This window comes from Lithobates pipiens, unplaced genomic scaffold (assembly GCF_037356315.1).
Source record: "Lithobates pipiens isolate NorthernLeopardFrog02 unplaced genomic scaffold, aLitPip1_a1.2 Scaffold_13, whole genome shotgun sequence".
Taxonomy (NCBI): Eukaryota; Metazoa; Chordata; class Amphibia; order Anura; family Ranidae; genus Lithobates; species Lithobates pipiens.
This window is the reverse complement of record NW_027507718.1, coordinates 156,960,966-156,974,245: the sequence shown is the minus strand read 5'-3', so window position 1 is coordinate 156,974,245 and position 13,280 is coordinate 156,960,966. Positions and strand designations below refer to the sequence as shown.

The following is a 13,280-nucleotide window of genomic DNA, read 5'->3' as shown; positions in this document are numbered from 1 at the left end:
GCACGGGAGCAATCCTGATTTTTGTTTAATGAGGGGAGGAAGTGGGAAATTTGAATATACGGCCAATGGGGGATAGGGGGCATCTCTAGGGTTTCTGCAATGTCTGATGCAGATAGTAGTTCACCTCTGGAAAAAAAGTTGCCTGCTCTGGTTTGAGTTGGTGTCCAGTCCGGACCTAAGAATTGAGTGGATAAGCCTGGGGGAAAGTCTGGGTTTAGTTTGAACGTCGTTAATGGGCCGGGAATAGATGATATCTGTGATCGTTTGCAGATACGTTGGAAATAATGCAGAGTCGGACCAATTAATGGATGACATTTTATATTCAATGGGATTCTGTTCGGGCTGAACCAAGGAATGGAGCCAAGGGGGGCAGGCGAGAAGGATGATTCTAGGGAGACCCAGTCTTTAGAGGTTACGTGTAAATTCCAGTCAGCAATTCGAGATAGGTGTACGGCATAGCAGTAGTTGGATATGTCAGGTAAGCCTATGCCACCTAGAGCTTTTGGACGCGTAAGAAATTGGTAGCTAATCCTGGGTCTTTGGTCGTTCCAGAGAAACCTGGAGCAAATGGATTTATATGACTTAAAAAATGTTGGTGGGAGCTGAATAGGAACTGCCTGTAGGATGTAAAGAAGTCTCGGGAGAGCGTTCATTTTGAGAATGGCCGCCCTGCCGAACCAGGATAAAATCGGCTTATTCCATTTTTGAAGGTCCAGGATTAACTTGTTTAATAGGGGAAGATGGTTCTTAGAATATAAATCCTTTAGTTTGGGGGGAATTTGGATACCAAGATAAGTTATGTGATCGGTTCTTCATTGAAACGGAAAGTTACTCTCGCATTGCTGTACAGTGTCCTGCGTTAAGGAAATGTTGAGTGCGTACGACTTTGTGAAATTAATTTTGAGATTGGATATAGTTTGGAAGGATTGGAATTCGGCTAGGAGATTAGGGAGGGTGGTTATAGGTTCGGCCAAAAAGAGTAAAATATCGTCCGCGAAGGCAGCGTATTTGAATTCTTTACTCCGTGTTCGGATCCCTTTAATGTTTTGGTTGTTTTTTAGTTGTTCAAGAAAGGGTTCAAGTGTTAAGATAAAGAGGACGGGAGATAGCGGGCATCCTTGTCGTGTGCCGTTGCATATGTGAAAGGCGTCTGACAGAGTGCCATTAACTTTTACTCTAGCTGTTGGATTCGAGTATAATGCCAGAATAAAGTTAAGCATATGAGGGCCCATACCTAGCATGCGGAGCACAGCTTCCATATATTCCCATGACACTCTGTCAAACGCCTTTTCTGCATCTAGGGACAAGAAAAACCCCTTTTGGCCCGACTGAGTGATGAGGTGGTGCAGATTGAGGGCCTTGAGTGTGTTGTCTCTAGCTTCGCGTCCAGGGACAAAACCTACTTGGTCGTTTGAAATGAGATCTGGAATCAGAGGAAGCAGTCTGTTTGCCAAAATTTTTGAGAAAATCTTTAAGTCCACGTTCAGTAAAGAAATTGGCCTGTAATTCCCTGTATTAGTGGGGTCCTTGTCTGGTTTCGGGATTACCGCAATGTGGGCTTCTAGAAGCCCCGCGGGGAGTGACCTAGTAGTGGCAGTCGAGTTAAAAGCTTTAAGAAAAGGATTTTGCAGGGTGTCCGTAAAGGTTTTATAGTAGGCCGCAGTGAGGCCGTCCGGGCCTGGGCTTTTTGCAGGCTTAAGTTGTTTCACAGCCTGATTCCACTCTGAAATGGAGATTGGGGTGTCTAAAGTGTCAGCAACGGCTGGGCATATCTTTTTTAGTGATGGATTGTCTAGGAGTGAACGCAGTTTTTCGGCTTTCAGTCGAGAGGAGAGGTTGTTAGGTTTAGTGAGGTCAAGGTTGTAGAGTGATTTGTAGTAATTTTCAAATTCCCGTGCAATGTCTTGGTTTTTCGCAATGGGTTTACCCGTAGGGGAGTGAAGTAGGTGGATTGTATGTTTAGCCTTTCTCGTGTGGAGGGCCTGGGCTAAGAGATGGCCAGTTTTATTTCCGAATTCATAAAAAAGTTTATTCGTGAGAATAAACTCTCTTTTCAATCTGAGCTCCAAGTCTTCCTTGATGAGGGAGCGCACCTCTAAAAGTTCTGTGAGTGTGTTTTGAGCTAGAGTGCGTTTATGTGTAGCTTCTAAAGATTTGAGTCTGGAGAAAAGGGTCGCTAACCTAGCGGCCTTTTCCTTTCGAATTGCTGAAGCAATAGCGATAATCTTCCCCCTTACTACACTTTTGTGGGCTTCCCATTGTGTTAAGTGAGAAACATCAGGCGTGTCATTTTCTCAAAAGTAATTCATCAGGCATTCCCTTATGTCCAAGGTTTTAGTCTGGTCAGATAAAATGCTGGCGTCTAGTCTCCAGACATGTTTACCGGATCGCTTGTCAGGGAATACAAGCGTTACAGTCACCGGGTGGTGGTCAGAACAGGTCATAGGTTCAATTGTGGCCGAGTGTAAATAGTCAAGGGATTGTTGTTGAACAAAGATACAGTCGATGCGTGAGTACTTATTATGCGGTGCAGAGTAGAAGGTGTAGTCTTTATCCTGGGGGAAAAGAGTCCTCCAAGTGTCATGGAGCAGGAGATTGTGGAGACATTTTCTGATCTGTTTAATGGCCCTGTAGGGGAGATGGGATGTACCCGAGGAGGTATCTAAAATTGGTTCCAGAGGGACGTTCAGGTCTCCTCCAAAAATCAAGAGACCTTCTTGGAAAGAGGATAATCGATTGATTGTTTCCCGGAAGAATTTCACTTGAGATGCGTTCGGGCTATAGATATTTGCTAGAGTTACGGATCTGCCATTGATGGTCCCTTTCAGGAAGAGAAATCTACCTTCTGTGTCAGCAAGAGTGTCTAAAATTTGGATAGATACATTTCTAGAAAACAGGATGGATACCCCCTTAGTCTTGGATGTGGGGGAGGTTGCATGAAAACTATGGGGGTACGCTTGGTTTTGCAATTTGGGAATGGAATTCTGTCGGAAGTGAGTTTCCTGGAGGAAAAGGATATCTGCTTTCATAGATTTCATGTTAGTCAATACTTGGGATCGTTTTTCTGGGGAGTTTAGTCCTTTTGCATTCATTGAAATTATTTTCAGGGAGGTGTTTTTACTAGGAGAATACGGGGAGGGCATGATGATCAGGATAGTCAGACCGTTAGTAAAGGGGAACAGGTGTGGGAACACAAGTAAGTTTAGAGAATCCCGGGAGGCAAAGAACACGAAAGAGACGGGATAGACGTGGGGGGCGGAAGAGGAAAGGGGGGGAGAGAGGGGCAGAAAAGAGGTGTCCTTATGTCCTCTGACTACCCTTTCCCTTCCCACCCATTCCCCCTCTACTGATTCCTCTCTTCTGAATTTATGAGCCCCCTTGTTATGCACGTTCACGCTTTTCCCCAGCCATCATCTTTTGTAAGACCCCACTCTCCTGGATAGTTCCCAATACAGCTTAAGATCCGGCGCACCCCAAAGCGGGTAGCCTCAACCTAATATCTCAATATATGATACAGATAACGCTCTCCTCATAATCTAATAGACACAAGATTCAAGGGTTTTCTTATTGGTCTCCGAGAATTTGTATGATTATGTACCCCTTGATTCCACACTATTTATATGTGGATAGGCACACACAGTTCATTATTCCTAGGAGACATGGCCTTTAGACCAGAGCCCGATTCCCGAGTAAACTTACATACATCGGGCTCGCTAGATACAATCCACATTTGCTTAAACCAATTGGGATAAAATCATCTACATATATGAGGTCAATATTTTCGGTTAGTCTCCCTACTGGGGACATTCTTTGGTTTTACTGTATTGATAATGCTTGATATTTGGATTAACTCAGAAGAGATCTGTTTGTATTACTGTTCACATGTATTGAAACAAACTTTAATAAAATTTCCTTTAAAAAAAAAAAAATAATAGGAAGAAGAAAAAAAAAAAAAAAGAAAAGAGGTGTCCTGAGGACGAGTATCGTAGGAGGGGTAGGGGTTGTGGGCGATACCGGATACGGGAGCGAGCCTGTCGTCCCTAGAATTCCGTAATCTAGTTACCGGGATAGTCGATCGTGACTACCTGCGTCGATCGCGTGGGGGTGGTGTGCAAAGTAACAAGAGGTACTCGCTCTGGTGTCCAGTATTGGCCATAATGCTGTTTGGCTTGGCTTTCGCCTGCTGAATGACAGGAGGTGTGTGAATAGATGGACCCCATGCGATTCCAGATCACAGGGGTCCAGGTGAGCTTGTTTTCGGGTGCAGTATGAATATGTCAAATCACATGGAGAACAAATCAGGGTATGTAGAAATGGGTCTAGTATAATCGTGGACTGCAAAGTCCACCAGAGGCAGCCGGAGTCAAGCTGCACAGACATTGAGAGATCCCGATACCAATAAAAGATAAAAAAGAAAAAGCTTATACAGTGAAAACATAGAAATGAAACTTAAGAGGTCTAAAGAAGAGATACTTTAGTTTGTGTAACAGATCATAGCATGGGGTGTAATAGACAAAGAAACTTAGACCTCACAGGCCACAACAATTCTCATAAACATAGAAAGATGGTAAAAAGCAACCCAAAAGTGTGTGCCTGATGGAGTGATTCAGAAAAACATTAGAGAGCAGTATCACAATAACAAGTGTAAACCACTATGCCTCCTCCCCTTCTACCCATAATAAACCCTAATGGTGATATGTGTTAGGATGAAGAGGGGAGCTTCCCAGTGGTTTCCCACCAACCATGGCGGGAACCAATGATTACACTCATATGATCCTTCCCCACCCCACTCCTCCCTGCAAGCGTAAACTATCTTATTAGGGTAATGGTGAGTGGAATTTGTGCCATCGGTGGCCTGATCTCCATAGAAGTAGGCCTCAATTTAAACCTAAGGACCAGAGTCCTTTCGCGGGAAGCTTCCCTCTTGTTAAGCTTGAAGTACTGAATTAGACAAAAATATAATACAGTCCGGGTGACGAAGTGCAGTTCATTTGCCAGGTGTCAGAGAAATCTTTCAGGGGGCCTGTGTGTCTTAAACGAATGTTAAAAAAAAAAAAAAAAATGCCCCCTCCCCTCCCCCCCTGAAGTTCACAGAGATGGAAAAGCTTCTTAAAAAAAAAAAAGTCTCTCATACTTGCCCTCGATCTGATTCTGACATAGCAGCACTGTTAGATGAGTGACTACCTTCGTTTTTTTTTTCTGCAGAGAGGAAATCGTTTTTAACTGATCTTTTCCCTTCGTGGGGGATCGAAGGGGAGGATCGTTCGTCTAAAAGATTTTCGGGGCAAACGTAGGGAAGTGTGTGATGAGGTTTCATACCTGGAACATATGAACGCTCGCTAGATCTTCATAATCCCGGCCTTGTTAATTTTCGTAGAAACGTTCACCTTCAACGATTGAAGAGTACTTTCGAGCGTTTGGGAGCTCGTATGCCATTTCTTATAGTGAGGAGCCGATCCGTACACAGAGGAAGGAGTGATCCCCGCGGGTTCGTCTCAGGGATCTGTCTCACGAAAGCAGGAGGAGGGGGAGGGATAGAGCAGGTGACCCTTGAGGATCAAACTTCGGCTTGCTGCTCAATGGTTTTAGCTACAACTTACAGGAGTCTGACTCAGAGATAGGTGCACAGTTATAGAAACAAAACGATGAGTGGAACTAAGTCGGGCTGTGAGGTCAACAACATTTCAACGCAAAAAGAATTTGTGTATGCTTACGGATAGGGCGATCAGTTGATCCGGGCTCTACGGTGGGCCGGAGAAGCTGAAGGACTGCCGTTCCTGGGTATGTCTCTCTCTCTCGGGTGTGGTTGTTGGAAAGAGGGAGCAGGAACTGGTCGGCGGCGTCTTCCAAGGCTAAAGTTCCCCGCTTTTACTCTAAGCCTTCCATCGATGTGGATCTGACTGGTGTCGGAAGTCTGAAATCGCTATACCAGTCAGGTAAGCTTACCACTGGTATGTCTATAGTAGCGCAGAAGTGCTCGATGTCTTCCGGCACCCTTAAATTCGCCGTATGGCCTTGGTGGTTTACCGACAGGCAGAAGGGAAATTTCCATCTGTACTGTATTGCTCTGTCGCGTAGGACATCTAGCAGTGGTCTGAGTTCTCTTCTGCGCTGCAGCGTGATGTTTGAGAGGTCTTGAAATATCTTGATCTGGGCTCCTTCAAATATTACTTGGTTCCTGGTTCTGGCCTTGCGGAGTATCTCTTCTTTAAGCGGGAATTCCACAAGGCAGCACACGATATCACGCGGGGGGTCTGCTTCTCTGTTTCTAGGCCGCAGGGCTCTGTGCAATCTTTCAAAAACAATGGGTGTTTCTGCAGGCCTTTCAAGTATGTCATTAAAAATGTTAGTCACTGTTTGGGAAAGGTTACTGGGTTCGATGGACTCCGGAATACCTCTCACCCTCAGATTCCGACGTCTCCCCCTGTTGTCCAGGTCCTCCATATGGCGGTTAATCTCCCGCAGGTGAATGGCGTGGGATTCTGTTAACTGCTGGACCTGGCAGAGAGAGGCATCATGGCGGGCTTGCGTGATCTCCATGTCTTCTACTCTCGCAGATATGGAGTGTAGATCATCCCTGAGATCCGCTATTGCTGCAGCTAGGGTGGATTTAATATCCGCTGCGACTGACCTGAGATCCTCTATGCTGATGGCTGGCTGTTCGAGGCATTGGATCTCCTCTCTCCCGATGCGGACTTCTGCTGTGGGAGCGGTGTGTGCGCGACGGCGCTGCAGCGGAGGCCTGAGAGCTGCCTCTGGGCCGCGCTTTGAAGATCTCAGGGATTTGCCAGGCTGAGTGCGATTCCAGCTCCGCCGGTGATCGTGATCGAGCCCCCGCTGTTTTGTCCTCCTGTCTCTCCATATTTCCGCTGTTAATAAGTGGGCTACAAGCCGATAGCTGAAATTGCAGGGCCAACTGGACGGGAGCTAGTGAATCACGCATCCATCTTGGTACGGTGCCGAGCCACGCCCCCCGTGGTTAAATGGTTAACATCCTGGGAATTTGTTTACATATCTATAGCAAGTTATGCAACATTGCCAGTCTTTATGTGTTCAGCATACCATCATGCCTAGTTGGGGCTTCAATAAACTGTACCTTAAAAAAAATGATGGTAAAGAAGACCTGGGCCCTACTGACAATGACACTTTGGGTAATATTCCTTAACCACTTCCCGACCAGCGCACGACGATGTACGTCGACAGAATGGCACGGGCAGGCATATTGGCGTACAGGTACATCCAATATTCAATGCCGCCCTGCCATCGGGAGCGCGCCGGCGGCGGCGCGCTCCCGCGCTGGTCGGGACCCCCGTGAGTCCGCCACGGGCATCCCCGCGATCGTCTCACGGAGCGGCCGAATGGAGGAAATGCTGTGTAAACAACATTTCTCCATTCTGCCTAGCAACTAGTGACGCTGATCTCTGCTCCATGTGATTGGAGCAGAGATCAGTGTTCACTAAATGAAAGCCCAACCCCCCCACAGTTAGTAACACAACCCTAGGAACACTTAACCCCTACACTGCCACCCACTGGTTAACCCTTTCACTGCCAGTGTCATTTACACAGGAATCACTGCATTTATATAGCAGTGATTACTGTATAAATGACAATGGTCCCAAAAATTTGTCAAAAATGTCCGATGGGTCCCCCACAATGTCGCAGTCACAATAAAAATCGCTGATCGCCGCCATTACTAGTAAAAAAAAAAATAATAAAAAATTATTAATAAAAATGCTATAAAACTATCCCTATTTTGTAAACACTATAACTTTTGCGCAAACCAATCAATAATCGCTTATTGCGATTTTTTTACCATAAATATGTAGAAGAATACGTATCGGCCTAAACTGAGGGAAAAAAATGTTTTTTTATATATTTTTGGGGGATATTTATTATAACAAAAAGTAAAAAAATAATGCGTTTTTTTCAAAATTGTCGCTCTATTTTTGGTTATAGCGCAAAAAATAAAAACCGCAGGGGTGATCAAATACCACCAAAAGAAAGCTCTATTTGTGGGAAAAAAAGGACGTCGATTTTGTTTGGGAGCCACGTAGCACAACCGCGCAATTGTCAGTTAAAGCGACGCAGTGCCGAATCGCAAAAAGGGGTCTGGTCTTTGACCAGCAAATTGGTCCGGTCTGCAAGTGGTTAACATGTCACTACTGTCTCTCTAAATACCTCCCAGCAACTATCCCAATTAAACATGCATCCTTCAAGCTCATTATACACCTAAAAACAAATTACTATGAGGAGACTGGAAAGTCCTTTTTGTCATAGATGTACGAGGGAACAGGGAGACCTCATTCATATGCTGTGTAATGGTCATACGCTAACCAGATACTGGAATAATGGAATATCCATTCCTTTATGGAACTTTACCCAATTACAGGTATACAGTTCTCAGCATATGTACACCCCAACAGATTTGTATGAAAACCTTTACATTCCCTTCAGAATCAACATTTTCTATGGGACACTATACTATAAAATTTTCCCACAAATGTGGACCAGTGATTGCAACAAGATTTGTTAATTTGCACACACACAAAAAAAATAAAAATCCTAGCAAATTTATTCAAGACTATGTTCCAAAAAGGAATAAACACCCCAATGAAAGTCTTAGGAGCAAAGCTAAATTTTAGGCAACAAAATCCTAATTAACAAGAATTCAACTACTACTTCAGTCCCATCTATCAGTGGTACCCATCAGTGCCCCTTAGTGCCACCCATCCGTGCCACCCATCCGTGCCATCTTATCTGTGCCCATCAGTGCCACCTTATCTGTGCCCATCAGTGCCACCTTATCTGTGCCTATTAGTGCCTCCTTATCTGTGCCTATTAGTGCCGCCTTAACTAGGCCTATCAGTGCCCACCAGTGCTGTCTCATCAGCTCACTTCAATGAAGGAGAAAAAATTACCTGTTTGCAAAATGTTATAACAAACTATTAAACATGATTTTTTATTTATTTTTTATTTTGCATCTTTTTTTGTTTGTTTAGCAAAAAATAAAACTCCCAGCTGTAATTAAATACCACCAAAAGAAAGCTCTATTTGTGGGGAAAAAATTATAAAAATTTCATTTGGGTACAGTGTTGTATGGCCGCGCAATTGTCATTCAAAGTGCATCAGCACTGAAAGCTGAAAATTGGTCTGGGCAGGAGGGGGGTTTAAGTGCCCAGTAAGCAAGTGGTTAACTTAAGAAAACCCCTTCCCATTTCATGCTGTCAGCAATTGATTTCTGAAGAACAGGGTGAAAGTGAATCAGTGGCCAAGTATGTCTCCTGATCTGAACCCAATCTAACACCTATGGGGAATTCTGAAGAGATGAGTTGAACATCCATCCAGGCTCTAAAAGAGGTTGTTCTTGGACAATGGAAAAAGGATAGATGTTGCAATATGTTTCCAACTTGTTCATCCTATGCTTAGAAGAATCGGTGCTGTCCTTACAAATCATGGAGGTCATACAAAGTACTACACGTAGTAGTTTTTGTTGTTGGGTGTATTCATTTGTGCTTTAACTAATTTGAGTAAAAGTGAAGACTTTGTAATCTAAGTTATTATTATTAACCTTACTTGCACATAATAAGCTAAACAAATGTTCTATAAGGCCTCATGCACACGAGACGCTGTTAAACGCGTGTTCAGAGGCAGTTGGACACTTCAACTGCTCCTGAACTCATTCAATGTTATCCTATGTGTCCATGTACACAGTCTCGTTTTTTGCCGTTTTTATGCAGTTGCGTTTAACCTCGTTTTTCCAGAAGCAAAAAAATGGGTTCAGACGCAAAAGTTTCCACATTTCAGACGTTTTCGTTTATAAGCGTTTTTTTAAAGGTGACCTATTTTTTGGACATTAAAAATCTCAAAAATGATTGCAAATGATGAAAAACCATTAGAAAAATATTTTAAACAATTGCAATTGCAAGTGGACAATCCACAACTTGTGGCAAGTGACATGGCAGGTGGCAAGTGACGTGGCAAGTGGACAATCCACAACTTGTGGCAAGTGACATGGCAGGTGGCAAGTGATGTGGCAAGTGGACAATCCACAACTTGTGGCAAGTGACATGGCAGGTGGCAAGTGATGTGGCAAGTGGACAATCCACAACTTGTGGCAAGTGACATGGCAGGTGGCAAGTGACGTGGCAAGTGGACAATCCACAACTTGTGGCAAGTGACATGGCAGGGGCAAGTGACGTGGCAAGTGGACAATCCACAACTTGTGGCAGGTGACGTGGCAAGTGACCTGGCAGGTGACCTAGCAAGTGGACAATCCACAACTTGTGGCAGGTGACGTGGCATGTGACGTGGCAAGTGGACAATCCAGAACTTGTGGCATGTGACGTGGCAAGTGGACAATCCAGAACCTTTGGCATGTGACGTGGCAGGTGACGTGCCAAGTGGACAATCCATAACTTGTGGCAGTTGACGTGGCAAGTGGACAATCCACAACTCGTGGCAGGTGACATGGCAGGTGACGTGGCAAGTGAGGTGGCAAGTGGACAATCCACAACTTGTGGCAAGTGGACAATCCACAACTTGTGGCAAGTGACGTGGCAGGTGAAGTGGCAAGTGACATGGCACGTGGACAATCCACAACTTGTGGCAGGTGACGTGGCAAGTGACCTGGCAGGTGACGTGGCAAGTGGACAATCCACAACTTGTGGCAGGTGACGTGGCAAGTGACCTGGCAGGTGGACAATCCACTTGTGGCAGGGGACGTGGCAAGTGGACAATCCACAACTTGTGGCTGGTGATGTGGCAAGTGGACAATCCACAACTTGTGGCTGGTGATGTGGCAAGTGGACAATCTACAACTTGTGGCAGGTGACGTGGCAGGTGACGTGGAAAGTGGACAATCCACAATTTGTGGCAGGTGACGTGGCAAGTGACGTGACAAGTGATGTGGCAAGTGGACAATCCACAACTTGTGGCAGGTGACGTGGCAAGTGGACAATCCACAACTTGTGGCTGGTGATGTGGCAAGTGGACAATATACAACTTGTGGCAGGTGGCATGGCAGGTGACGTGGAAAGTGGACAATCCACAACTTGTGGCAGGTGACGTGGCAAGTGACCTGGCAGGTGACGTGGCAAGTGGACAATCCACAACTTGTGGCAGGTGACATGGCAGGTGACATGGCAGGTGACGTGGCAAGTGGACAATCCACAACTTGTGGCTGGTGATGTGGCAAGTGACGTGGCAAGTGGACAATCCACAACTTGTGGCAAGTGACGTGGCAAGTGGACAATCCACTTGTGGCAGGGGACGTGGCAGGGGACGTGGCAAGTGGACAATCCACAACTTGTGGCTGGTGATGTGGCAAGTGGACAATCTACAACTTGTGGCAGGTGGAATGGCAGGTGACGTGGAAAGTGGACAATCCACATCTTGTGGCAAGTGACATGGCAGGTGATGTGGCAAGTGACGTGGCAAGTGGACAATCCACAACTTGTGGCAGGTGACATGGCAGGTGATGTGGCAAGTGACGTGGCAGGTGATGTGGCAAGTGGACAATCCACAACTTGTGGCAAGTGACGTGGCAGGTGATGTGGCAAGTGACATGGCAAAACTTGTGGCAGGTGACGTGGCAAGTGGACAATCCACATCTTGTGGCAAGTGACATGGCAAGTGACGTGGCAAGTGGACAATCCACAACTTGTGGCAGGTGATGTGGCAAGTGGACAATCCACAACTTGTGGCAAGTGACGTGGCAGGTGATGTGGCAAGTGGACAATCCACAACTTGTGGCAAGTGACGTGGCAGGTGATGTGGCAAGTGACATGGCAAAACTTGTGGCAGGTGACGTGGCAGGTGACGTGGCAAGTGGACAATCCACAACTTGTGGCAAGTGACACGGCAGGTGGCAAGTGACATGGCAAGTGGACAATCCACAACTTGTGGCAAGTGACATGGCAGGTGACGTGGCAAGTGGACAATCCACAACTTGTGGCAGGTGACGTGGCAGGTGACGTGGCAAGTGACGTGGCAAGTGACGTGGAAAGTGGCAATCCACAAGTTGTGGCAGGTGACGTGGCAAGTGACGTGGCAGGTGATGTGGCAAGTCACGTGGCAAGTGGACAATCCACAACTTGTGGCAGGTGCCGTGGCAAGTGACACGCTAAATACAAGTACACTGCAGCTCTCACAGCTGCTGCTACTCACTCTGGTCTCACAAAATTGCTGAGTTAATAATACTGTTTTTTGAGCTGGGGAGGGTCTATGATGTTAGCTTAACTAAACGCTTCTAGACGCAAACGTGGTAAACGCAGTAAAACGCCGCTAAATCGCGGTAAAATCGTGGCAAAACACGCGTTTCAAAACATGTGTCCAGCAGAGTTTGCATCAGTGTCTCGTGTGCATGAAGCCTAAAACTCAGTTTTGGGAAAAATTTGGAAATTGTTCTTGTGTTCATTGAAATATTGATTTAAATCTTACTTTTCCAAAGGAGTTTGCTCATTTATGCCGAGCGCTGTATGCATATTTGATAAATTGGTTAGTTTATCCTTAGACTCTAAACAGCTCCACAGCCTTCTCAATGGCCCTCTTCTAGGCCAGAAGGTAATTTTGATCCATGGGAGGCCTTGAAACCCTCCCACCCCTAATCACCACAGGAATGGCTCTACCACTACCATTTAGAAAATAATGGGCCAATTGGATAACCACCAAATTTTCTGCTCCCCGGCTTTTTTTTTCTTTTATCTCTACTTACCCATAATCCATATATTTATAACCTAGGGTAGTCTAAAAAAAATAATGACTTGAGACTACTTATCAATGTGCACTAGAAGCTACAGAGTTCAATCTGATTATGGATATCCCATTTACCGGCTGCTGCATTAATCACCCTATGCCCAGATTACTGCATCTGTACATGATTCGAGTATACCCCATTTACTAGCAAATCTGTTGTGCATTGATGTTCAGGTAAGTTACTGTTTGCTGTACAGAACTACTCTGATTTTGGTATGTGCAATCTTCTCTTTTTTTTCAATATTTTCAATAAAGCTGATAAATGTAAAAGAAAAAATAAACCCTTATCCTGTACCAACAAAAACAGGAATCTGTAGATTAAAATGGAAATTTTGGGATACAACACTCACCATCATCACTGGATACGTCTTGCTTCACCACAGACATAGGGGAGCGTGAAGGCGGCCTGCCTAACGGATGGCGTCTGCTCTTTTTAATCTCCATTTTAGAGAAAAGGACAGCATGCTGAAAAATAAGTTTTTCCTATAACTATAAGTTGTCAAATGGTATACAGTAGCTTGTTACTT

General features: G+C 45.2%; 1 protein-coding gene across 3 annotated transcripts in view; it reads right to left on the bottom strand.

Annotated features, from left to right (window-relative positions):
• The window catches only part of KDM4B (lysine demethylase 4B), an 817,487-nt gene that overhangs the window by 378,154 nt on the left and 426,053 nt on the right, over nt 1-13,280 (bottom strand). For all 3 annotated transcript variants that reach the window (XM_077475749.1, XM_077475750.1, XM_077475752.1), the window contains one exon: nt 13,104-13,218. In XM_077475749.1, the coding sequence (XP_077331875.1) occupies nt 13,104-13,218 (115 nt within the window). The remainder of the gene's footprint in view (nt 1-13,103; nt 13,219-13,280) is intronic.